Here is a 26,942-nt window from a genome sequence, read left to right on the forward strand (position 1 = left end):
GGTCAGAACCAGTTCTGGACAATGGAAGGACCGTTTTACCTCCAGAACCAATCGGGTCTTTCTGGACAGTTTCTCAGTGATCTTCAACAATCTGAGTCACTTCAGTCTAATGTTGAGTCACCACTGGACACATTTCTGGTCATTTTAGCTGCTTTTAGTGTCATTCTGGAAAACTAAGTATTTTTGGACACTTTTTACAAGTTACTACAAATAAAAGGTCCCATTTTAACCCAGAAACACATTTCTGAGTCACTTTGGACAAAGTTTAACTGTTTCTGTCAAATTCTGAGTAATTTTGATTAACTTGAGTTTTGTGTGTAACATTGGACAACTTTCATTTCATTTTAACAAAGCTGTGTAATTTGTTTAACACTTTTTTTAGTCAGTTTCAACAGTTTGTGTGATGGCGGTTGGTCAGAACCACTTCTAGACAACGTAAGGACCATTTTACCTCCAGAACCTATCAGAACCACCTACAGACAGGATTCACTCTGTGGCAGAATCATTTTCTTGGTTACTTGGTTCTAACAGAGATTGTTAGATTTCATTTGTCTGCTTTACTTATGAAGCTCTGAGGTTCAGAAATGATGAAAGTTGGACCCTCGTCTATGTACTTCAACTCTAAAAACTCTGCCTCATTGAATAAAGTTACTGTGGATGAAGAGTCAGCTGGTTCTGAGGAGATCTTTGGGGAGCGGTTTCCTACCTGTTGGACCTCTTGCACGGGGAGACCGACGGGCTGGACTGGAGCGAGTTGGAGGCGAACGAGCTGGTGCTGAGGCTGCTGTCGGGGCTGCTCAGGGAACACACTCTCTCCATGGACACGCTGGTGTTTCTGCAGGCCTCACACACACACTCCTCCTTACACCTGCAGACACACACACACTTTATCACCATCAGACCGTCCACGCCTCGCCAGCACACGTCCGCCGGGCCGATACCGATCAGCGTCTGATAGCAGGGATCCTGTCATTCATAAGCAGACTTCCTCATCGATAAGGATTACTATTCCTGAATAGACGCGATAGCATCACGTGACGCTAGAACACTCTCCTTTACAACAGTCTATCTCCTGCTTTGTTAATTTTCAACTGTTCCGTCACTTCTATTGCCCGCTAACGTCCAGATCTTCAAGCAGTTTTAGTTACTGTTTTCCAGACACTGTTTCAGGGTCGTCGCCGCTAGTCGTTAGCATAGCCTTAGCCACTGTGAAAGTAGCCAATGTCCCGATTTGTGGAGGTTGCTGAGCCTTTTGTTCATGTTCTTGCAGGTTGTACATCTAAAACTTTATTTTATAAATATGTTACAGTACTCCAGATAGCGCTAGCTGCAGGCTAAAAGGCACAACTAACCTCTCAGTGACAGCTTTAGCCTCGCACTTTTAGCAAATTAAGCTCCAGCTGCACTGACACCAATAAGTGAATTATTCTGGCTTTTTTTTTTTTTATAGCATAACAGCTTGTTTAAGTTATTACGTTAGAAAGATGCTATAGTGCTCCAGATTCGCTAGCTGCAGGCTAAGAGGCACAGCTAACCTCTTAGCCTTAGCCTAGCAACATGAGCTAAATACGTTCCAGCTGCACAGACACCAACAAGTGAATTATTTGGGTATTTTTCAGTGTTTTGCTCGTGATGTGTGACCAATCAGATCCAAAGCAGCACACTTAACGTATGTTTTCTGCGACTGGTTTGTTAAATAGAACAGAATGTCAGAAAACAGCAGCATATCGGCTCTGAAAGGCAGAAGCTGCAGGTTCACAGAAGCTTCTTGACATAATCTTGGCTCTCCGGCTGCGTCCCACTCACTCGTTCAGACGGCACCGCTGAGGGTCTTCATCCCCCCTCTCGTCCTCGGCGTCGGTCAGGTCGCTCCGGATGCTGATCACGCTGGCCGCCGGGCTCGGCGTGTCGCCCATCAGGACCGCCACGTCTCGCTGCTGCTGCCGCGACAGATTGCCGCCCGGCGCCGCCTCCTTGAAGCAGCTCACCTCCTCCTCTGTGTCGTCTTCCTCCTCGTCCGTGTTCTGAACTTCCGGCTGCCGGGTTTCCACCAGCGGCGCCGTCCTCTGAGGCTCCTCCCGCCCCGCCACCGCCTGCCCAACAACGTCGGCCATTTTGGGGGTCCGACACGCCGATATGTGGATGTTGCTGGGGTGGGACAGGTTCCTTTAAATCAGAATAATTATCGTATTAGACATAAACAGAGCATCAGGGCAGTTTGACCTCAAAGGAGCAGAGTCTCACCTGTTGTGACCGTGTCGGTTCCTCTTATTGGCCGGCTGAGGCCACACCACATGAGCTATGCCGATGTTGATTGGCTGGTGAGCGGAGAGAGCCGGCATCTGATTGGTCAGGAGCGGCTGCTGCATCACTGCGTTGTAGTGGCTGCTGTGGGGACGAACTTTCCTGTTGACACACGATGGAAAAGTTTCCTGAGACCTCCGAATGAGAGAGCGATGAAGTGGTCTCTGTGTAGTCGTACGACCTGAATATCTGAAAACCAACTAAATCTGAAAGAAGCTCCCTCCTGACGCCCTCAAAATCTGCTTTTTCAAAACTGTCTGACAAATTTTTACCTTCACACTATGAATATTTTTAACATTTTTAACAATAAAGGAGGCTCCAGACATCGATTGTTTGTTTTTTTTTTTTCATTCATTTCATCGTTTGAGCCTGAAAATAAATCAGGATTTTCCAATATTTTTCTAAATTTGTAAAACTGACACAATCAGGTTCACAATGACAAAGAATATGTACCAAAATGGCTTTAGATTTGTCCACAATTACTCAGAAATTATCCAAAATGACTTAAAATAATTTTAAAAATTGCCAACAATGATTCTAAAATCCTCAGAAATTTGTCAAAATGGCTCCAATTGTCCAGAATAATTCCAAATGTATCCAGCACGACTTAAAAATGGTCCACAATGGCTTAAAATGTGTCTGAAATAATGAAAGGTTTCAGAATGACATGAAAATTGTCCAAATGATTACAAAAGAAGTAGTGCGCCTAATGAAACCAGGTTTAGTGCTGGACTGTGACACCTGGATGGATGTAGAACTGATCTGGTGTCAGGTTCTAGCAGAACCCAGATGTGTTCTTCCTCCTAAATGTCATGTGTCTATCTGCTGTACTGATGAAGTTCTGAGGCTCAGAAATGATGGAAAAAGTCCATTAAAGTGATCAATCTGGACCCTCCTCTGGGTCAACCAGTACAAAGGTTCTGCATGTTTTCTGTCTTTGGTTATTTCAGTTATGTAACGCTGGTGACGTATTAGCCGACACATCCTCCATCTCCATACATTCTGTGGCCCATCGTTCCCCTGGATATGAAAGGCCGAAGTCACTCTGATGAAATACTCAGTTACACTCGGCGTGTTCCATCGCTTCAGTTAAATAAATGCATTTGCACGTCACCTCCCATTTTCAACAGCGCAACAGGAACCTTAAACGTGCTCCGACCACGTTATAATTAATGACCAGAACCCTAGAATAACATTACAACCACCATTTTATATGTAATGTGGTATTTCCCAGAAATAACCGGGTTATTTCAGCGCACATTTCCACACAGGACGCAACAGGAAAAAAAAAACAAAACAGCACCACCAAGTCCCGCTAACTGGGATTTTCCAGACTTGAGCTGTGGGTGACTCAGAGCTGGGTGACTCACCCCCAGTCGCTGATCCTCTGCGGGCCGGCCGTGGTGTCGCTGGTGAGGGAGGATGGAGGCGGTGGAGGCGGGTGGGATGGAGGAGGACCCACGGGAGTCATGGGCTGCCAGGCTGCTGGGACGAGGAGCTGCTGCCCCCGACTGGACCAGGCCTGCTGCAGGACGGGGGAGGAGAGCAGTCAGATCCCTGATGCTATTATGATCCGTCATGTGTACGGATCTGCAGTGGACACGCTCTGAGAGGAGGTTTAGTCCAAGAAAAGCCTAGCAAGAAAACGGGTTTTTGTTCTGCCTTCATGCTGTGAATGTTCCAGAGTTCCAGGTCCTTGAAGTCAGGTTCTAGGACCCTCCTCCGTGGACTTCAAGGACCTGGACCTCTGGAACATTCACAGCATGAAGGTAGAACTATCCCAGAAGGTGGAACGATTCATCCCTTAACTCAGTGAATCTTACCTGAGCGATGACACCTGGCCTCACTGGTAGGGGCTGTATGGGAGGGGCCTGAGTTACCATGGGGACAGAATACCCAGCTGGTTGATTAAGGTTACCTGTAAAAGAAGAACAGAACCATCTGTTAGTTACGCAACTGAAAAGTCTGTGAATGCAGAGTAGATTTAACGGCATCTTGGTTCCACTGGCAATGTAAAAAAGGTTCAAACAAATAGTCACAATTATAACATTTGTCGGAGAAAGAAGCTGTAAAAACAAAGACAAACACCTGAATTCCAGCTTTCTGAAAGTCTTGGAATGAATCGTGCAACATTTTGGGTCAAGACAGTTAATTAATATCACAATCACACGCGTCTCGTTTAAGATTTTGCCATAAACCAGATGCTGTAAAACAAAGTTCTGAACTCCTCTGCCCGACTAAGAAGCCATAACAGAGTCGGGTCGATCAGCCGTCACATGATAAGAACTGAGCTGAGGTGCAGGCAGTGTCTACACAAAGCAGAGAGCAAAAACTACGTAGGAACTGAGGAAAATAAAACAAATTTGAGCAATAAAACTAAACGCATCATGGCTAAAGAAAACTGAGTACTGTTTTTGTCTGAGGACACGTTCAGCACGGTGAAACAAGTTTCTACAGTCGTGTGAAAAATGCAGAGTTTGTAAAAATGTGAACAGTAAATAGTCTCCAACAGTCACCATGGGCCACCATGACAAAGACATCTGTGGAGGTTCACGGCTTCCAGCTGAAGCTCCCGTAATCAAGATTAGCCAGAGTCGTCTGAGGCCACGTCTACACGTAGTTGGTATTCACAAAAACGGATCTACGTTTTCCAAAAAAAAAAATCTTTGTTCACATAAATCTGCATGAACATGTTGTTAAGAGCTGCTATGAGCTGCCAGACCTACAGGGGGCAGTGTGACGAGAAGCATGAAGCCACGCTAGCTAATCAGAATCCTGGAAATAAACACTACAACGAACGGCACAGATTACTTCCTGTCACTTCCACGATAACGGCACGAGGGTGGTTTGTTTGGACCGACGGAGAAGTGGAGCTGCTCCTACATGTGGTGTTAGAGACACAACGAGTAAAACACTGACTGTAAACATGTCAGTCCATATATGGACGTAGCCAGACTGTAAACATGGTCGCACACACATGACACTTTAGTCGCACACTGATGACGTCAAACTCCGTCTCCTCCTGTCTACACGCAAAGACGGAGTTTTTCCAAAGTTTCCAGACGTGATCGTTTTAGCTACGTGTAAACGGGGAATAGGACAGTTTCTCTAGAGAAGAAAAGCCAATAAAGTTGAGTCGCTTTTGTTGTGAATGTTAGGTCCTGTATGGGCAGGTTAACCGAGCGAGAGGCCACCATGGCAAAGACTTCTGTGGCGGTTAATGCCTCTGATCAGAGCCGACGTAATCTCAATGGACCCGAGTCAACTAGAGTTCCTACAACTGAGCAGCCTGTGTGGCGTGTCTGTGGTTGTGAATATCCCTGCAGTTTGTTTTAGCGATTAATCGATTATTTATTGACAACGAGTACGGTTAACACCTGAGGACAACGTAACACATGTTCATTCTAGGTTTCTCCAGGAATTTCTACTTTTGTCTCCCTAATGTTTTCCACTATTGTGCACGACTCGTTTTTGGTGCTGGACTTTCTGTAGCAGTGAAAAATGAGCCCACAGTGAGGAAAAATGTGACTGGAGCAAAAAAAATATGCCTCGCTTGGAGATTCAGAGGGTGAACTTATAAAAAAAAACAGTTCTGTACAGTGCACTCACCTTGCATGGCAGGAGGACAGAGCAGAAGGGCCGGTGGAAACGAGTCGCTGCAGCCGAACTGACCGCTCCCCGTCGTCAGCGCTATCCCAGGATGCAACACTGAGGGAGCCGACTGGGTTATCGCCTGCAGGGGGGAAAGATATCGGGAGGAAATGAAGTGAACGACGAAGACGAGAGGCAAAACAAAGACTCCCACAATGACTGAGGATGACACACGTGACAGAAATAGCAGAACTGTGGTGACGCTAACCAACATTCCCTCCTGAAGGGGGCGACGTCGGGTCAACAGAAACACCACCACAACACGAGACACATTTAGAGGCATTTATTTATGCTGTATGAGAGAGACGGTGTTGTGGTTGTCTTTTTATAGCCGTGCAGACCTGAGTGTGGACTGGTATGTTGCTGTAGCCCAGAGGGAGGCCGGAGGAGGCGGCCGGCCTGGAGAAGTGAATGGTGTTCTGGTTGAGGGCGTCGAAGACCGCGTTGCTGGGCCGACTGTGGCACATGTCCATGATGCGGAAAGACGACTGCACGCTGGGAAGGGAGGAAGGAGCGAAAAGAAAACGATGGTCATCGTTCTGCACGGTTAGAGAACAGAGAACAGGTGTTGCCGAGGCTTACTGGCTGCTGTGGGGGTAGTCCAGCAGGTGGGTCATGGTGAGGAAGGGGTGGCCCAGGACGCTGGAGGGAACGGTTCTGTCCTCGGCGTCGATCAGCAGCATGCTCTTCAGCAGAGATACGAACTCCCGTCGGTCTGCTTTCTCTGCCTGCATGTCGCCGTTATCGGGAGTCAGCACCAAGTTCACCTGGTGAGAGGTTGCGAGAAGCACATTAAAGGTTGAACGTATGTGAAGAGGTTTGATTTTTGTTTTTGTTCTGGTTAGAAACTCACGTGTGCTATGTCATCCAGACAGCTGAAGATGTACTTTCTGGCCTCTTTGGATTTAAGCCCCGTCTCTTTCTCGTGCTCTTCTGTCGTCTGGAGGAGAAACAGGAACATTAGGATAAACAGTCTGGAAGGATAGCCAGCGAACGTTTCTGCATTTGCATGTCTGCGACTTTGAAGTTTACGACTGGATTTGTTTCGACGAGAAGGAACGGAAAGGTCACGGCGTTGGATAAAACATACACCGGTAGCCTGAGCGGACTTTGCGTGCTCAAAGTGTTCCGACGGCGTTTTTGCTGGAAAGTTCACGTGGAGATAAATATTAGGCTTTAGGTTCATCTGAGCTTTATTTAGAGTGCGCTCGGCAGGTAGTCTAAACACAGGTTCACATTTCCCTGAGCTTTCCTCGGGGTTCGCTGGCTTTGGCCTGTTTTGAAAAGCTCACGCAGCTGTTTCCTATCGGGAATGTGCTGCCACTTCGTACTTTTTTCCCCCCTCTCTCGCAACGAGGACTTTCACTTCAATTTCCAATAAACAGGCAGCTTTCCACTGCAGGAACTTTGAGGAGGAAGCAAACATTTACAGGAACAAACCCGTGATCGGGCCTTTCTGCTTCCACTGCATCAGCTTCAACGTCAAACGCTCCAAATAGAGAGTTAACGAACAAAGCTCAGTGTCCAATGGAGGTTCGTTAGCGGCGTTGGAAAGAAGGCTGAAAAAAAAATTAACCAAGCAGAGTCGAAACGAGGAATCTTCTTAAACACTCGGCAGCATTATCAATAAATAATCGACTAATGGCTAAAAGGAACTGCAGCAGATTTTATTCTACATGATCAGGACATTCATAACCACACACAAGCTGCTCAGTTGTAGGAACTCTAGTTGACTCGGGTTCATCGAGCTTATGTGAGCTCTGAACAGAGGCATTAACCCTTTAACACTACAGCTTGCTATAAGCGCTACGGCGACTTCCTGTTACATTCATTTTGATTGGCTATCAGTGGGAATCCCCGCATGTGAACAAGAGATTCAGTCATTAAATAATGACAATAATTGCATATGGGGTTCTCGCCAGCGGCAGAGTAACGAGCCGTCACGCTCCTGCCTGAGAAAACTACGCAGCAAACTGGGCGATACGCTGTTTTCTAGGGTACGCTAATGCTGCTATTCTCTAGCGTATTTGCCGCTAACCACTAGCAGCATTCCCGGGACGAAGACGTGTTGAAGGGGTGTGTCAAGCCAAAGTTACTCAGTGCTGAAAGGGTTAACCGCCACAGAAGACTCTGTCATGGCGGCCCTTTGCTCGGTCAACTTGGACCTGCCCACAGTAGACGTAACATTCGCAACTTCAGCTCTTGAAAAACTGTCTAAGGCGACTCTGGCTGGTCTTGATTACGGGAGCTTCAGCTGGAAGCCGTGAACCTCCACAGACCTCTTTTCATGGTGGCCCCTTGCTAGCTAAAGCCCCATAATGCTCTCTGCTTCCCAACACTGGACGACCTGGAGTCCAACCACAAGGGGTCATTTCAGTGTTAAACAAACTGCATACTTTAATTTCTACTCAATTCAATTTTATTTGTATAGCGCAACAAGTCATCTCATAGCGCTTCACAAAGGCAGAAACACCCAACAATCCCAAACATCTGGTTTCCCTATAAGCTTCAGCAGTCTGCTGGTGGGAAGGAACCGAAAACCTCCGACAGAACCGGGCTCAGGGAGGGACGGCCATCTGCCTCCACCAGTTGGGTGGATGTAGGATGAATTATAACATTTAGTTTACAGTTAAACAAGTTATTAGAAGTTATTGTCCTTTTGTAACAGGAGGCATCATGGTTACTCAGAGTAACCCTGTGTGACATCGCTACCTACCACACCTGTGCAATACCTAGAGGAACAGAAGACCGTATTTAAGCATATTTGTGGTTTATTTAGTATTTGTCTGCTGATGTTCCCCATGTTTTTTACCCTCTTGGCTAAGATAAGATAACGCTTTATGGGTCCCTCACATGTTACAGCGGCTAGATTCAAGCACAGCACAATAAAAAGAGAGATGCAATACAAAAGTACCATAAAGATAAAAGAGGAAATGTACACCTTTCACATGTACAGATAGGACCTGGCGGGCCCAGCTGTACAGCAAACGGTGTGCAAAACTGTGTAACATTACTTTAAATGCACTAGAAGAGTCATACGGCGAAGGATCAACGTACTCTTTGACGTCCGTTTAATTCATTCACAGCAGCTAACATCCCTAGTCCAGACCTGTGCAGCAGGTTTTCAGGGCCGCTCAGGAGAAACTACCCTGGACTAGGATCTTGTTTCTCACCTAAGAAGAACTCTAAAAAAAGAGGTTCTACAGGGGCGGTTCTTGTGGTCGGAAGGTTCAATCCTCCCACAATTTCCTGCATAAACAGCCTCATATCTCCTATTTTTTCCACTTTAAATCTTCCCCTCCCGCTGTATCTGTGTCACATGTGTAAATAATATGCATTTGCAGCTCTACACTACGTTGTGTGTGTGTGTGTGTGTGTGTGTGTGTGTGTGTGCACGCGTACTTTTAGTCTCCAGGAGGCGTACGGAGAGTCGGATTCTTTGGAGAAGAAGCGAGACGTCTTGGTCCCCTTCTTGAGCAGCTGCTCGGCCGGCAAACCCTGAGTCTGAGAGATGTACCGGATCTGGGCAAGAAACGCAGGAAGGAAGAGGCAGGGATTAGGAAAATGAACAGGAAAAGTCACAGACACTTAGGAGTAATCGACCTGGACGTAACTCGTTTTGCTCGATTACTAAATCCGTTTAGCTCGGCAGATGTTTGCGCCGGCAAACGTGGACCTGCACGCAAACTATTTTCGACAGAGAACATACCGTGACACATTACCTACACAACGTTAACTTATGCTATACTCTGCTGGAGCTCGTCCAGGAGCTGATCTGTAAGTCGCCTGATATTTAATACGAGAGTCCTGGCGCTCCAACCTTTACCGCTCTGCCAAACGGACATAGCTCGAGCGATTCACAGGCTCGAGGCGGATGCAGTGAATAAACCACGCAGTCAGAGGGAGGTCAGAGGCCAGCAGCAGTTAAAAACAACTACTGAATGCTCTTCAGCTGATGACAGAGCCCTGTGTACAGATCCTAAAGTGACGGATGAGAATGTTTCAGTCTTTTCTCTCATGCTCACGAGGCAAGACTTTGTTTGCTGCTAGAAAGTCTGATCTACATTCACGACAAGGTTCAGATCTCGAACTACACGACCTGTCCGTGACTGAGCTGGACCGAATCGCTAAACCATAAAAAAATCTGTTGTTTCTCTCGTGTTTTAAGGCAATCGAGTTCTGGTTTCCACCACAGATTGATTTGTAAGTTCTAAAATATGTCCTGATACGCTGCTCCAGAAGTTTCCCAGATCTGGGTCGACTTTTTCCCATAAAAAGAAAAAAATCCCTCAAACTCTCTGGGCCTCGACCGACTTGACAGCCCGTCTCAGAACACCACGGTCCTCCAGAAACTCTGTGACGAACAGAAATCAGGCGGTGACTGGTTCAGGTATGTGTTCTGCCAAATTTAGATTGATTGTTTGGATTTTGTTTACTTCCTGTAGGAGGGGACAGAGGGACAAATCTATACGAGTGCATCTCCTAACACTGGAACATCCTGAGTGGTTTGAATATTTACAGCTTATTTAAGAAATTAAACATGTTTTTATGCTTTCATTTTGATTATGGCTCATGAAACGGTATTCATCAAGTCCAAAGCCAACAGAGCCGTCCACCTGGAGATTTTAGAGCACTTTACACTTGTTTATTGATTTATAAGTTCTCAAATATGGCAAATTTCCCAAATCTGGGTCGAATTTTTCCCCCCAAAAAAGTCCCTCAAACTCCCTGGGCCTTGTCTGTCAGAACACCACGGTCCTCCAGAAACTCTGTGACGAACAGAAATCAGGCGGTGACGGGTTCAGGTATGTGTTCTGCCAAATTCTGATAGATTTTGTTTACTTCCTTCAGGAGGGAACAGAGGGACAAATCTATACCAGTGCACATCAAAACATTGGAGTAGGTTAGATATTTCCAACTGGCTATTTTAGAAATTATGGCTTATAGCTCACGAAAATTAAAAAACAAAAGCGTTATCAAGTCCAAAGCTGCCCACCTGGACATTTTGGAGCACTTTATGCTTGTTTATTGATTTGTCAGTTCTAAAATATGTCAGATTTCCCAGATGTGGTTCGACTCTTTCCCCTGAAAAAGTCCCTCAAACTCTCCTCTGTCCGAACGCCACCATCCTCCAGAAACTCCCTGACCAATCCTACGGCTGCAGGTTATACGATGTGTGTGTGTGTGTGTGTGTGTGTGTGCACGTGGCCTAGAACAAACACGCCGACCGGCCGCCGAGAACCTGCTGATGGTGCACTGACCGCCGGTGTGTGTGTGTGTGTGTGTGTGTGTGCGCAGGCGTCTGCGTGCACGAGCCCCAGTGCGCACATGTCTAGCATCGGGCTTATGTTTATAAATACATTTTGCTGTGTAGAGGGGAACTGCAGCGGGCCTTGGCATAGGGCGGCATGCTTTCAGGGGCTCGGTGTGCACGAGGGTGTCCTGGCACGGCGATGCAACAAACCACTACCTCCGGCTGACGGCTGAGCTGTGAGCTGCTGCTGATGATGACGCCTCCCAAAGAAACACAACATGCACAATGATTGTAATCAAGGAAACCGATATTTGGCACCGATATACGAAAAATATGTTTTATCAACACGTGAGAGCAGAATGCTGTCATTCATAACTTCGATAACAAGGTTGACAATACCTGAATCTGTGCAACAGAAATAAGAATTAATCATGTTTAAAGATTTATTATATATAATAAATACAAAATTATTACATTAAGATGCTCTTGTTTTGTTTATCTTCTCTATTTTCTAATTATTTTACTGTTCCATCACTGTTATTGCACATTAAGGTCCAGTGAATCTGTGGCTGCCTTCTGACTTAGCCGATAGCCTTAGCTGCTAGCCGTTAGCATAGCCTGTGGGAGGAGCTAACTTCCCGGTTTGTGGCGTCAGCTCGAGTTTCTTGAGACATTTCTGAGACCACAGAGAGACTAAAGACGGAGAGAGGAGGCTGCATCGGCGCATTTAATTTACCAATAATCAGTCAATTAAAAACTCCGACACAGATAATCAGAAAAATGTCGATGATCAGCCAGCGGCTCCGTCCCCAACACGAAGCAACAAACGAGCTTTAAAAAATGTTAATGACGGAGCTTGTGTAATGGAAGTACAGCCAATCTCAAACATTTGGTTTGGCAAACGGCGCTTCACAGATAACCATAAAGGGCCAGATATCACTTTCACCGGGCCGTTCCAGAGTTTCTGAAGCCGCTAACTGAAACCAGGCCGAGCGCGGGACGGTCCGCGGCCGGCCTGTGAACGCGGCGCGGCCCTGTTCCCATGCTCCCTCTCCCCCGCCGAGGGACTCCGCTCAGGGTCCCAGTTGTGCAGTTCAGACCGCGCAACCCTGTGGGAAGATAATCACACGTTGCCAAGAACAATTTCCTGATTCACTCTGCTCAGATTAGCATTAGGTGGATTTCATGCTGGATTTGTTGGACCTCAGCGAGACAGAGAGAGGGAGGGAGAGATCAGCGAGCGACAACAAATAAAGGTTTAACCGTTTAATGAATGCGCTGGTGAGCTTCAGCTGCTGGGAAAACAGACGCATAACGAGGTTAGGCGTGTGTGTTCTGCAGCAGTTGATTGATTTTTTCCTCAGCACATAAACACTAGACGATGTCAAAACATGAGATAAAGTTCACTACCTTCCACCGGTTATGAGACAAAGTGAAAGCTGAATATATTCTACACATATTTCAAGACTTTTTCACTTAAAGCTCAAGAAAGAGTCGATGCAGCCGTCTACCTGGAGATTCTGGAACACTTCATGCTTCCATCCGCTAACAAGCTTCATGGAGACGCTAATTTCCTCTTCCAGTGGGATTTAACGGATATTTCAACGTGGTTTTTATGGTTTTAACTTAAATGATCATGGCTTTAGGCTAAAAAAAAAAATCGAAAACAAAACAGTGTTTTATTAAGTCAGTGCAGCCCTTCATGCTTCCATCTGCTGACAAGCTTCATGGAGATGCTAACTTCCTCATCTAGCTGAATTTAATGGATATTTAAACCCTTTTTTGTGGTTTTAATTTCAATGATTGTGGCTTATAAAAATCAAAAACAGTGTTCTATCAAGTCAATGCAGCTGTCTACCTGGAGATTTTAGAACACTAAACACTTCTACCAGCTTCATAGAGATGTCGATTTTCTTTCCCAGCAGGACCAAAAGTGCTCCCAAATGATTTCCTGCCCATGGTACTACTGGTACCACTAACTCCATAGAAATGGTCATAATTCTACAGTAACTCATGGCAAAGGAGCCCAAAACCAAGCATTGAGAATATAAACTAATGTTTTTGACATTTCTGTTTGGTAAATCCTTTTAACATTCCAATAATTTGAGATGCTGGACTTGTGATTTTCATACTTGAAAGTCTTGAACATTCCACATTTCCCACTTTCTCAAATTGAAAAACCTAAAATGTCGTGAAACAAGTTGGCTTTCCGAGTGCATTCAGGGCAGCTCCGGCAGCTCGTAGCCGTGGTCCGAGTGTGAGGAATGTTACCTGGTCATACTCCAGCGCTCCGGGGTAAAGAGGCCAGCCCAGGAAGAGCTCGGCTATCACACAGCCCAGTGACCACATGTCGATGGCCTCGCAAAATGGCAGGCCCAAAATAATCTCCGGAGCCCTGCGGAGAGAAAAGACAAGCGGGAAAGGTTACGTCGGGGAGTTGGTGTCCAAGTATTAATCCAAAACCAGGACAGCATGTCTACGGGTTCAACAGCGAAACGCTTCTGTGGAACTGAAAACTAAAAATAGACAACTGCTGCAACCTCGCATTGTGTTTCCTACACAGAGACCTTAAACTCCAGCGTCTACCAAACCCCAAACATCAGGAAGCTCTGCAGCAAACCCATCCGTCGAGTTATAAACACAAAAGCAGCAGAATAAACTAGAGGTCGACTGACAGGGCGTTTCCATGGTCGATATTAGAAATGCAAATTCTAAACAATTTTAATAATAACTGATAGTCTGCAGCGTCATCAATCAATAACCAAATCGTTAAATTAATGTATCGCACCTCGTAGACGTGTAATCACAGATATGCGACATTCACTGTCGGCTCGTCTGGATTACAGGAGCTCTGGCGGTCATTAACGATCACAGAAGTCTGTCATGGTGCCCGTTGCGAGCTAAACTCCCACAATGCTCTACAGTGAGGCTCCACCTGGTGGAACAACCAGGTACTACAGCTGATCTACAATACATTTACTAACATGAACATGCTTTGTTTTCTGGTTTATCGGTTCATATATCTGATCAGATACACTGTAAACAGTTACCCATTAACACGCCCAGACTATCCCAACATCAATTCTTAGTAATCGAAGAAAGACACCATTAACCATCAAAAAGTCTCTGCCGTGGTCCCGTTGCTAGCTAAACTCCCACAATGCTCTCTGCTGCTAACACAAAGCCGCCAGTAACTTGAGTGACGCCTCCTCCGATCTCAAGAGGCTCCACCTGGTGGAACAACCAGGTACTGCAGCTGAGCTACGATACATTTACTAACATGAATATACTTTGTTTTCCAATTTATCGGTTCATATAATTGATCAGTTACACAGGAGTATTACCCATAAACATATCTAGACTATCCCAATATCAAGAGACCATTAACCAACAAATAAAAAATCTTGCTTTAAAATTTTACATCTGTTTAATTAAACAGCAAGTTTTCTACATTTATCCTTCGGTGTTGATTGGATATTGCTCAGGACTCGCAACCAATCGTATCAGAGAGTAGGGAGCACGAAGAGGCTGCATCAGAGGCAAAATAGTACATTTTTAAATTAAAAAAAAACCACCAGACAATTAGAAAAACGCTGAATATCAGATCTGGTAATCGCTCAGACCCTAGTATAAATGAACAACGCAACAGGACCGCGTGTTTGCTAATTAGTGCTGAAACACGGTAGAAACAAGAGTAACAGAAAATTAATCACGACAGACGATACGTCAGTGATTGTTTTAAATATACGTGGAAAATAGAACGATAACAAGGTTTTATCGCTTCAACATCAAAGAACGCTGCCGTCCTTGGATTTCACTTCCAGTTAAACCTAAATGAGAAGTAAAAACAAAAAGTTCTTATCTCAGGATGTGCACAGATATAAACACAGAAAGATCAAACAGGAAGCTCGACTCATTCTTACTGCTAAGAGCATATCTGTTTTAGGCAGCATTCATCAACAGATTAAACTGTCTGTAAAGGTTTTAGCCATTTTTATATCATAATCAAGCTACAGGAGAAACCTTTTGTGCCTTAAACACATCTTAATAAAAAACAAAACTGTCTTTAATCATCCTTTCTTCTCATGAGGAAGACGAGGCCTCTTAGAAAGTGAGAGGAGTGGACATCTGTAGTTTTCAGAATGTCTGAGGGTAACAGGATTCACATCTCATATGACACTGACCTATTTCTTGTATTAAATTAGATTTAAATCAGCTGGAGATTCACTTCAGAGCGCCATAATTGTTGAGAAAACGCCAGAAATTAGCGTTTCGGGACACTCTGCCCCCCTGTGACTAAATACTACACCGTGTGACGTGCACGCCGGCTTCCTGCAACAAAGAACAAATCTCTCCAAACAAACGGACTTTGCCACTTGCGCAAACGGGGCTGGTGATCTTGCAGCCGTGGCGTGAAAACAACCGCTGCCGTGACGACCGCATGCGGGAGGGGGGAGGTGGGGGATGACGGTTGCTGGGCGACGGCTGGACGCAGGACCACAACGCGTTACGATCGATGTGTGCGCGCGCAGAGATTGTGTGTCTGCACGCACATACAGAAACGCAGACGTCAAATCCGCCGCCTTCTGCCCTCCCTGGCCTGGAGGAAATTGCACTTTGCCATTTCCTATTACTCCCCGAAGAGGAAGAAGTTCAGTTATGCAACAACAAACCGGAGCCTTGGGGGAAGACGGCCTCCAACGTTTACAGAATAATCCTCCACAGCACCGATTGCTGTGTTCCTTGTTCTAAGTGACTTTTAAGTGGCGGATTTGCCCCAAGACCAAAGCAAAAAAAAAAAAAAAGACGTCAGACCACACAAATAAATGCTGTTTGGACACAAAGAGAAAGCTGTTTTGACAAAGTGAGAGGTCTTAAATCTGGACAAAGGAGCAGTAAAAGTGCACTTAAACGCTCAGCCAGAAGAATAAACGACGACGATTTCACAGCCCTGGTGGAGGAACTGCACAGCGGCAGCACACGAGTCAGCTCAGGCCAGACGAGGGAGTTGCTCAAGACTAAAATAAAAAAAAAAAAAAAACAACCTTAAACCAATGTACTGTGCTGTTTTAGGAAAAGGGAACTGTACATCGGCACCACAGGGCATCTGCTGGGGCCCAATATGTCTCGTTAAAGCCACAGAAATAAACAGCTTTTTAATCAAGCTTTGTGCTTAAGTTTGTAGGTAGAGTTTATATCAGTTCAATTATTGGTTATTGATCCTTTTGATGACTAATAATCTGTATGAAACAACACAGGTGAACCTCCACAACTTGCTCCTAAAACAAAATGAGTTATGATAATGTAGAATTAATGTCATGTTACCTCCGTTACTCTCTCATTAATGGACATAAAAATAATGAACAAAATGTCATGTTTATTAGGCACAAAGCTGTTTGAGCGGCACCACATGCACGGCACCCGCTGTCGCTTAATAGGTATGTAAAACAGGAATAATTAGGGCCATTTTAGTGAGAGTTATTGCTGTTGTATTCTAAATTTCGACATGAAGATTCACATTTTTCACTGGAAACGCACATCGGTTCCAAACACGGGTGATCCCTGCAGGTTCGTACCCAAAACAAAACATAAAATCTCCGATAAATGTAACGCACAGGACAAATAAAAACAAACTAAACGCTAAATGTCTTTACTGGCTCACTAATCGAATGCTTGTTGAGCACAAAGAACGAGCCGTCTGGACACAAGAGGCAATAAAAATGCACTTTAAACTCAACCCAGAGGAAAATCAGCCCAAAAACAACAACAACACGAATCCACACTCGATTAAACTGCAAATAAAGACTCTGTGGAGGAACTGCACGCCAGTCGGCTCGGCCCAAATTAGGCAAGACTACAAAACCAGAAGAGGGAACCGTCCGCTGGCATCACATGCTGTTGCTTAATATGTTCGGCTTTTTAGTAAATCAGGAAGATCACGCTCACTTAATCTGCAGAAAACAAATAAAAACAACACCGTAGGAAACGACACAACGGGGACTACCGAAGCCGATGTTCTGAGCAGAAGGAACTGTACGTTGGCACCACGTGCTGTTGCTTAATATGCGAGGTCATTAAAGTTTCTTATTTGGGAAGACGTGCCCACGCAACGCTCTGCTCAACACTGAAATATACTTCTTTGGTTTTTTCTCCTCCTTTTGAGTTACACAACATCATTTTCCCAGCAATTACCAGAGCTTCACGCCTGTATCACCCGTTTCCAAAACGAGAGGGAGGAGTGTCAGCTGCAGGTAATAAATATAATAACTGTTCTTTACGGGCTTACAGCAAAGATTAGCAAACGTATGCATCACCAGGGAGGGGAAAGGGATCGAGAGGAGTGTGTTTGTGTGCTACACTGCCAGGCATAAAAGCTGCTGCAATGGCCTCTGCTTTCCAGAGCGCTAACAGCTCATCACACAACACGAGCCGAACACACCCACAGGTGTTTGGCAGGCGGACCAGGTTCCAGAACTAGCTAGTCACACCGGAGAGCCGCGGCAGGAGCAAACACAGCGAGGGGACGACTGCAGGCACCGCGTCCCCGCCGTCGCACCGCGTTCATGTAAATCCGAGGGATGTCGAACACGACGTGGTGGCGGCAGCGCGGGACAGGTGAACCCTGCGCTTTAACACCTGTAGGCTGAAGCCGAGCCACGACGATCACGTATCAAACAAATCCGAGTCGTCCGACGTGAGCGGATCGAGTTACAGAATGTGCAGCAACCAGGACGTAAAAGCTCACCTGAAAGACCTCTGCAGCTCAAAAACACTAATAAAACGTGCTCCTTTTTTAGTGAGATTAACACTAACAATGTAGTTTTTCTTTAGCACTAATAACGTTAACTCTAACAATGAGCACTATAAACAGCTCTGTGCCACTATGTTGCAGGAGAAACGGCACCAATAACAAGCTAGCGCATTAAACCAGTCTCCTGCACAACTAGGCTGGTGTCGATTATATAAACGAGCATCCGTTACATCTAAGCCCCCGTCAGACAAGTTCACACAAAGCCGACTGACCTGCTAAAACGCTCCCACGTCGGAGGTTTTAATCTGGTTTACGTTGCAACATTTCGATACCGCTAGCGGCGGCGTTGCGTGGCGGCGTTTAGAGCCGATGCAGACTAACACACAAAACACTAACTTCAACATGAAACTTCTGTTTTACGCATTTAACTGAAAGATAGCTTTTCAATATTTATCCTGGAGAAGCAATAAGACAAAAGAAAAAAAAAAAAAAAGAGTTAATTGGAAAACTGCTAAACATGTTTATTTTTATTAATTAAGCAGTTAGTTGTTTGGTTGATAAACTGGTCAAAAAAAACAAAAACAAATGTCATTTAATGTTTTCCAAAATCTAAAATTAAAAACGAAGATATTCAGTTTGTCACAGGAGCAAAAAAACCCAGAAAACTCACATTGAAGAGGCTGGAATCAGAAGATTTTTTTTCCCCATTTCTCCCTAAAAAATTACTCAAACCAATTAACTGCTAACCAGAACAGTTAGATGATTTATTTACCAGATCGATTCTTTTTAAACCACTTTGTTCTGCCGTCTATAGGAGCTGGTATACAGCATCGTTCCAACTTTACGGATGTTTTATTTAAGAGATTCCCAAGATCTGATTGGCTACTCATCACGTAGCTCATTAACAGCGATGGATAAATGCTGAAAAGAGCTTTTTCCATTAAAAATATACGTGAAACATAGATCAACAAAAGGCATCTTTGGTTTGTGTTTTTTCTAAATTTTGACTCCAAGATTTCGTTTTGACAGAAAATGAGCGAGTCGATCAGTTCCGAATACAACCGATTGATCCACACGTTGACTAACATTCAGAAAAATATAAAAGCAAACCAAAGACTACATGTAAACTCGATGATAACAATAATTACTGAGTAGGTGTGATGAGAAGGACAACAGTCTCGGCTGCACAAACTTCTTTTTCTGAGGATCACGTCATACAAACAGTAAAGCCGAGCGAGCACGCATGACCGCACACACACACGGAAACCAAAAATAAACGCAAGGACACGACTAGGAATACATGCTTTCATCATGTAGGCTGACAACAAGGGAGAAAACAGCGACACAAATACACTGCCAGGGCTCGTGTATTATTCATGAAGTGCTACGTTCACAGCAGGTGTAGGTTCCACTGACCATCACAGGAAATTAGGACAAACAACGCGGACCAACGCCGCTACACGTCATCTATAAAGTGTTTCACTGAAACTGTCAGTCAGCAAACCTTCATTCAAAATGCCTTTCAGAAAACAGGCCCAGGGCGACACTTCTGGGGTGATTTAAACCGACACACATAATCTTAATATCTGCACTGACCAGATGAACGCAGCGTGTCCCAGTGGCACCAGTAAAACAACACCTCCAAGAAATCACACCTGCATGAGGGAAGCTGGTGCCTGTAAGCGCGCTAAGACGATAGCCGCCTTTTCCTTCCACCCGATCCGCTCGGCTGAATTATTCACGTAGCCCAGTGCTCCATTATCATCACGGGAGGCGGTTTTACGTCAGCGGCCTCCGCAGGACCGAGCGCCTGCCGCCGCACCGGGCCCTGCTGTGTCATGCTGCCATGGCAACAACACATTAGCACATAACAAAGCTTCTGCTGCAGCCTCCGATCCGAGTTCGCCGCTCGAGTGACGAGATTTCAGCTGTGCGACCGAATGAGAAACACACGTTACTTTTAATAATTTACAGGATAATATAACCTATGACGGTGCAAAATGTGACCGACTTGAACGAGCAGCCTCTGGAGAGGATGCGGGGATCCAAGAAGACACCCTTTAATTAACGGACGTGCCACCACCTGAGCCGCCGTGAGTCAGAAACATGGTCATGGCCGCAAAAATCTGTGTGAACTTGCTGAAAAATTAACGCCGCAGCCAAGAAACCTGGAGTGAATGACAGCCTGGAATCCTGGCAGAGGCCCGACTTTTTATAAATCGAGCATATGAAAAAGTATGATTGCTGACTAAGCTGTTCCTGTCAGACAATGACAAGCTTCAGAAGGCAATGTACCAGCAGGAGGAGTCCACCTGGGGCTAGCAGCTCCACCTGAAGGAGGCTCAGTGGTTACATGGACGACACTCTGGTGAACAGCTTAATTACACTTGTACTGATTCAACACGTCATCATGATTATGTCACTCAGTGTCCCGTCAACGTATGTTGCCCTCCGACATTTTTGAGCGATTAGCATTTTTAGCATTGCTCATCTCAATACAGTCACATTTCTAACAACTCTTAACCAATACGTGGCTAATTAACAGAATACAGAGGCAGTTTTTCCTCATATGCTGATAAAACAAACGAGCCGCAGCTTTCCACAGTAAATCACCTTAACTGACTCCTGCAACGCGTAGCCGAGCACCATACTGCATTACTGTTGCAGCAACTTTATCACTCGAGGAAATCCGTCAGTATTTACCGCATCCTCCGAGATCGATTTATACTCTGAGCTTTGCCAACACACTTCATTTTAGTCTGAATGCTGCTGGAAACACGTAATCAGAGCTAGCTAACAGCGGCTACTCTCTGCTGACAGACAGTTTAGCATTAGCATCACATGGCTAGCTAAACCAGACACCGTTTGACAACTTAATGCTGCAGAATCTATCAACACGATTGCCACAGTCAGCAGCCAGACGTCAGGGAGGTGCGCTTGTTTTGTGAACCCTTACGGGTGGACGGCAAACACACCTGTAACTCCGCCTCATTAAACAGGAGGAGGTTCAAACTGGTGGAGCAACCAGGTGCTACGGCACAAATTAATCAATAACAGTCCAACGTCGTAACGTAAACACTCCAACAAGTCCAGCTGAACTACACGTAGGAGTGATGCATGCAAGTCTGTATTCACAACTTCATCTCAGACTGAATGTTTTGCTGCCCTTTGGGGTGTTTGTGTCTCTTTAAAAGCTAACTTTTGCATCAAAGCCACACTTTCTGGCAATGCCATTACCTACGGTTCTGGAAAATCCAGGGAAAACCCCAGAGCTGCACAAAAAAAAACACAACAAAAAAACCCTCCTCCTCCTCCCCACTGTGGCGAGGCCTGCGTTTCATAGAGCTTCACTATGGCAACAATACAGCACAGTCATTATGCAATACGAGCGCTGCAGATGAAGAGACACTATATCTTGCAAACCACACAACTGACAACCTCAAGTGCAAACAAAACGACACGGGGTAGAACATACGCTGCTCTGGGAGTTATATAACGCACATAGATAAGAAAAATAGGACGGTTGTGAGATATCTGTTTGATTATTGATACTGTGCAGGCATGGCAACGTGTGCTACACAACAACCTAAACCACAAATGCCATCATGGCTAAACCCACTCACACAAACCCACAGTGGAAAGGAGGCGATGGCGTGCCTGTAAAACTAAAAAAAAGTGCCTTTGCATGTCCTCTCAAGGTTACCACAAAAGGTAGGTAGAAGCTGCCACGCAGCGCTGAAGCAAAAAACCCGCCAGATGTTTCCCAAGATGATTACAGCGCCGAGGCAGGTAGAGTTACCCGCCTCGACACACCGATTTCCCATCCTGAGAGAAGCCCTTCATCACTCCTCAGTCGAGCTATTGTGAAGCATGTTAGGGTACATTGTGTAACCTACATGGAGTATGCAGCCTTGGCAGCTGCTGCGTGGACAGAGGCACACATACGAACACACCCAGACGCACACAGGAATGTCTGAATGTTTTTTCCTGGATCTAAATGTGGGTTTTCACATACCACATTCTTCGCTGGCCCCTACCGTGTCCTGAGTGACCTCCCTGAAAATTTCAGCACCGGGCCGTTTTAACCGCTGCTGCTTCGAGACAAACAAACAAAAAAAAAAAAAAACACACACAAAGCGCAGAAACACTCACGCAGTTAACCAGGTCAACTGCAGAGCAAGTCCTTTATGTTATGTAACAGCTATAGCTCCAGAAGTGGGGGCCAAGAAAGTGGCTTTTGCTAAAATAGAGAAGTTGCACATCGCTTTCACATTTTCACTAAGAAAAACAGAGGTTGCTTCAACACCGGTCCTCTGCGCGAAAAGCAGAAACTAGGGATGAAACACGAGAAGGCTCCTTGCAGGGAGATAAAATCAGAGAGAGGAGCGGCGGGTGTGTGCGGCGCATTAGCCGGAGACAGATCGTACCTTCACAGCGTTTGTGATGGATTGCTCAATGTTTAAATACTTTGCAATAGTTCACTAAATCCGACTGACCCACTTGCTGAAACTTGCTGGTGAATGAAAACGTCCTGCGGTTCATGACAAGGAATCACTTCTGCTGCTAATTCCACATGCCAACAAAGCCCACGATGAGTCACGAGCAATTCACAGCACATTTCAAAATACAGGACTTTTATTTTTTTGCCTCATGCAAAACATATGTTCTACTTTGTGCAAACTGTGACGGCCACTACAGAGTCCTCAGCGTTCAGCTCATGAGCTCAGGGCTGAGTAACTTCATCAGGTTCCTTGTCTTGGAGTTGACAAAGCCGTTTCATAAGCACATTCTGCCTCTCACCCAAGCACAAGAGACATGCCAAATATTTCATGACGCCGTTCCCTCACAAACATCTCAGTTCCTCCGCGCTATTATGCAACAGCGGCAGGGCGTGACGGGCCCGAGGCAGCTCAGACATACATGCGTTCAGGCATGCGTCCAAAAATGCATATGTGCAGAACCGAGCGGGGCAGCGTAGTAGAGTAGAAAGACAGCAGGCGGAGAGGACGAGACTCCCAGAGAGAGCGCGCAGGTTAATGCGCTGCAATTCACATTACATAAGAAGAGAGGAGGCCGAACCCTGAACACACAAAGCAAGACTTCCCTAAGCCCTGTGGGAAACAGACGCACAAACAGCCGCTACCCGTGAGACCGCGTCTGACCCGCCGTACCTCGATGACAAACAACGGGACGTTTCACATCACGCCGTATCTGATCCTCCTAAAAATACTCTTCCCTCGAATCTCATGTCTGAACACTGCGTACCATCTGAAACCGGCCGGGTTTTCGTCTGACGTACGCAACTCTCTCTCTGTCGACATTTGGTGTTTTCCTTCGTGACAAATGTGACTCGAAACGCAACACACTTCACTTTTACCTGTGAGTCACTGCTTTTGTGACGTGCAGTTTGTCCATAATGAATAAAATACCCACTAAATTAAACTATGCGACACTAATTTGCCATCTGGCTGTTTCAGCTCAAGATAATCACTTCTGCTGCACAGTCACACTGGAAAAACTTTGAAATGGGCAAATTCTTATTAAAAATGCAGCATCTGGGAAACCAAAAACTCATTCTGGTGATTTCTGTGACGGCAAAACCAGTTTCTGCTTTGAGAGCGAACAGAGAAGAGGTCTGAACAGTCGGTCGGCTCCACTGCAGCTTCATGAATGATGGATAACTCAGGTGAAAGTGAAGCAGCTCACCTGTAGTATCTGGACTGCAGGTAGGTGGAGCAGACGGCCTTGGAGACGTGGCTGGCCGAGCCGAAGTCGATGACTTTGACTCTGTACGGCTGCCTGGAGGGATCCACCAGCATGATGTTCTCTGGTTTCAGGTCGGCGTGGATCAAACCCAGAGACTTGAGCTTCTTCAGAGCTGTTGCCACCTGCCAGAATTCACATGAATAAATACAGATTAATGTGGAGCTCTGCGTTTCTTGGCCTGAGCGAAGCGTCGCATCTCGTTCCTGTGCAGCCTCACCTGCAGCAGAATGGGCCTGATGATCTTGAGCGGCAGAGGGCTGAACTTGTTCTGCTTCAGAAAGTCGTAGAGGTTCTGCTCCAGCATCTCGAACACCAGGCAGGTGTGGCTGCGGTGCTGAAAACACTCCAGCGCTCGCACCACGTTGTGCTCCTCTGCATTCTCGCTGCTCAAACGGGCCAGAATCTCCACCTGCAGGAACACAGCGCGGGCTCAGAACATCGGGTGTAACACAGAACACAACGCCAGAAGAACAGACACACTGTAACGTCAGCGGACACACTTCCTCACCTCGATCTGGCCCTGGCGTGCGTAGGACGGGTGGTTCTTCAGGATCTTCACGGCCACCACTTCGTTCGTGCCCCTCTTCCAGCACTTCACTACCTGGCCGAAGGTGCCGCGACCCAGAAACTCCAGAACCTCGTAGCTGTTCTTCAGGGAGCACAGAACCTCGTGCTGCACCAACTGATAGTCCCCATCTCCCGATCCGGTTCTCGTCACCGTAGCTCCCGCCACTGCCACCGCCGCCGCCGCCACCTCCGTGCTGCCGTTGGGCCGGACTTCAGCCCCGTCCGCCCCGATCCCGACCGCCTCGGCCCTGTTGCTGGGAGCAGGCAGGGTCCCTCCACCTCCTGCTCTCACAGGGTCCACATTGTTCCCGGTGCTGGTTTGCAACATGGCCACGGGTGGAGGAAGCGAAGGCAGAGCAGACACCTCCTCCACTATCTGCATGGTTCCCACGCGGTTGTTGTCCTGCGGTTGTTCTCCACCGTCGCCTGTCTTCTGTTCACATCTCTGGGTGGCGGCCGAGTCTAGAAGGCTGACGTATCCTCCTCTGGCTCGCAGTCTTCTGCTTCCACCCTCGTCCTCCTCCGCTCGTATGCAGGCCCTCCTCAGTAGCCCGCAGTCCAAACCTCCGCCTGACGGAGTTCCCCCACTGTCCCTACGAAGCCTCACCTCCTGTGGGCCTCTGCTCTGGCAAAGCTGATCCTGGACGCCGGCTTCTCCCAGGCCCGTCCAGCTCTCCTCCCTCTGGCTCCCTGCAGCCTGCGACGCCCACTGCTCCCTCTCTCCCGGTCCCCGGTGAAGTCTTCCCGAATTGGCACCGGCTGAGGACGGGATAACGTTGTTGGGGTAGGCGATACCGTAGTTGACTCCGATCACATAGGTCTTGGGCGGGGGTCGGTGCTGAAAGGCTCTGCTGGTGTTGTTACTGCGCTGGGCTTCACCCGTGAGTCTGCTGGTACCACTGCTGCTGGTTCCTAAGGCACTTTTTTGAGCTGAGTGCAGGTGTGATGGGTAGACCAAGACTTGTGAGGCCATACCTGAAGAACACAGGGGAACAAAACACACGTCATGGATCACTGAGGGCATCGACAGTTGGGTGGTTCCACCAGATGGATCCTGCGTGACCATCTCGGATTGGGTTGAAAGAATCTGAGGATGGAGGATCATCATCAAGATGGACTAACACCGAGTTTTAGGGTCCAACTGTGGATGACATCAACATATTCTCCAAACTAGAGGTGTTTAAATTACAGTTACCTCAATGCATATGTAGAGATTCTACAGTCTGTTCAATGTAAGTAAATATTAACCATCTTTGTACGCCCATAAAACATACAGGATTCACAATAGAAGCTTGAAATCTTTGTGTTGCTTAGTCCAATATGAGTTGTTCCAATATCCCCAATTTCACTAAGATGACACCTACAGCCTCTGAGATACTGACCCTCAAAAATGGGAAGTATCACGACTTCACAATAGCCAATGAATGAGGTCATACCAACACATGATTGGAGTCATTTGGAAGAGAACTTGTCATGGTCAAAAATTCTAATTGGATCTTTATTCAACCCAATACGAGAACGATTTTCTGAAATCTGGTGAACTGAGGTTGGAACGACCCAGTCACGGCTTCAAATGCGTTTTTAGTTCATGATTGTACACGTGTGTGACGTTAAGTTACATCGAATCAAATATAACCCAGACATGAGACTAATAGAGAACAATGAAGCAGATAAAGGATCTAATTTGGGTCAGTCGCAGCTCATGACTGCAAAGCTGCTTGAATAAGAAGAAGCTGCTCGACAGAAAACAAGACGTTTCCTCAACATAAAGACACTTCTCTTGAAATAATAATATACAGAATACCGGCAGTTAGCTTGTCTGTTACGAGCTCATTTGGCCTGGTGAAGACCACACCTGAACAACAGAGGTAAACAAAACATGCATCATTTATGGCAAACCTCAAAACCCTCTTTCTGACTTCCTAACTTCTCTTAACCTGCACCAACACTCCGCTCACACACGCCGAGGTAAGCGAGCCTGAGTGAATGAGCGTATTCCATAATTAGCTTTATCACGCCGGGGTCACGGCACTGATAACGTGTTTATTGCTGCATATGACAATAAAGCCTTTGAATTCCTGACTCCAAATAGAGCAACTTGCGAGTGTTGAAATTCGCTGTGCACAAACCGGCCAAAAGCAAAGTAGCACCTCGCCTTCCATCATCATCATCATCATCATCCCCCCAATGAGCGAGCTCCTGGGCTAAAATAAGGCCGTCATAAAAGCTGCCAAAGCAAATACGCATCATGTCACCCTTTACTGGAAAGGGGAACCGGCCTCCCGTAACGGGAGATGGGGGAAGCCCGTCGCAGCTCCGGCCCGTCCCTGCACGCCACGCCGGAGGGTCACTTTCACACAAAGTAGAACCGCTCGGTAAGCAGCAGCTCGGAGGGGAAGCGATACGCCGCCAACATGACATTTTACAAATACGGCCACGATAGTGAAACGTGTAGTCCTGCTGTCAGCAAATACAGGAGGCATGCACCGTGTTGGTTTACAGCTTTCATATTAATCCAGAGTCAGAATAAATCAAATGCAGAAGTGATCTCCCAAAGCTCCTCTTCTAGTTTATGACCGGTGCAGTGCTACAGATGAACTGATACAACAATGAGGCCCATTTGGAAGCAGGCGTCATTCAAAACAACCT

The 26,942-nt window shown here is 46.3% G+C and overlaps 1 protein-coding gene across 3 annotated transcripts in view; it reads right to left on the reverse strand.

The window, feature by feature from the left end:
• LOC103369806 (homeodomain-interacting protein kinase 3-like) overlaps nucleotides 1-26,942 on the reverse strand; it is a 40,001-nt gene that overhangs the window by 8,551 nt on the left and 4,508 nt on the right. For 2 of the 3 annotated variants that reach the window (XM_008298619.1, XM_008298620.1), the window contains exons 2-15: nucleotides 24,235-25,268; nucleotides 23,944-24,135; nucleotides 23,667-23,848; nucleotides 13,481-13,604; nucleotides 9,358-9,477; nucleotides 6,809-6,895; nucleotides 6,538-6,722; nucleotides 6,297-6,450; nucleotides 5,914-6,037; nucleotides 4,128-4,222; nucleotides 3,675-3,829; nucleotides 2,245-2,406; nucleotides 1,807-2,166; nucleotides 707-868 (exon numbers count right to left, since the gene is read on the reverse strand). In XM_008298619.1, the coding sequence (XP_008296841.1) occupies nucleotides 707-868; nucleotides 1,807-2,166; nucleotides 2,245-2,406; nucleotides 3,675-3,829; nucleotides 4,128-4,222; nucleotides 5,914-6,037; nucleotides 6,297-6,450; nucleotides 6,538-6,722; nucleotides 6,809-6,895; nucleotides 9,358-9,477; nucleotides 13,481-13,604; nucleotides 23,667-23,848; nucleotides 23,944-24,135; nucleotides 24,235-25,266 (3,134 nt within the window). In that variant the 5' untranslated portion in view covers nucleotides 25,267-25,268. The remainder of the gene's footprint in view (nucleotides 1-706; nucleotides 869-1,806; nucleotides 2,167-2,244; nucleotides 2,407-3,674; nucleotides 3,830-4,127; nucleotides 4,223-5,913; nucleotides 6,038-6,296; nucleotides 6,451-6,537; nucleotides 6,723-6,808; nucleotides 6,896-9,357; nucleotides 9,478-13,480; nucleotides 13,605-23,666; nucleotides 23,849-23,943; nucleotides 24,136-24,234; nucleotides 25,269-26,942) is intronic. The other variant, XM_008298621.1, reaches the window with a different exon arrangement.

This window comes from Stegastes partitus, unplaced genomic scaffold (genome assembly GCF_000690725.1).
Source record: "Stegastes partitus isolate 25-593 unplaced genomic scaffold, Stegastes_partitus-1.0.2 Scaffold1333, whole genome shotgun sequence".
In the NCBI taxonomy this organism is placed as follows: Eukaryota; Metazoa; Chordata; class Actinopteri; family Pomacentridae; genus Stegastes; species Stegastes partitus.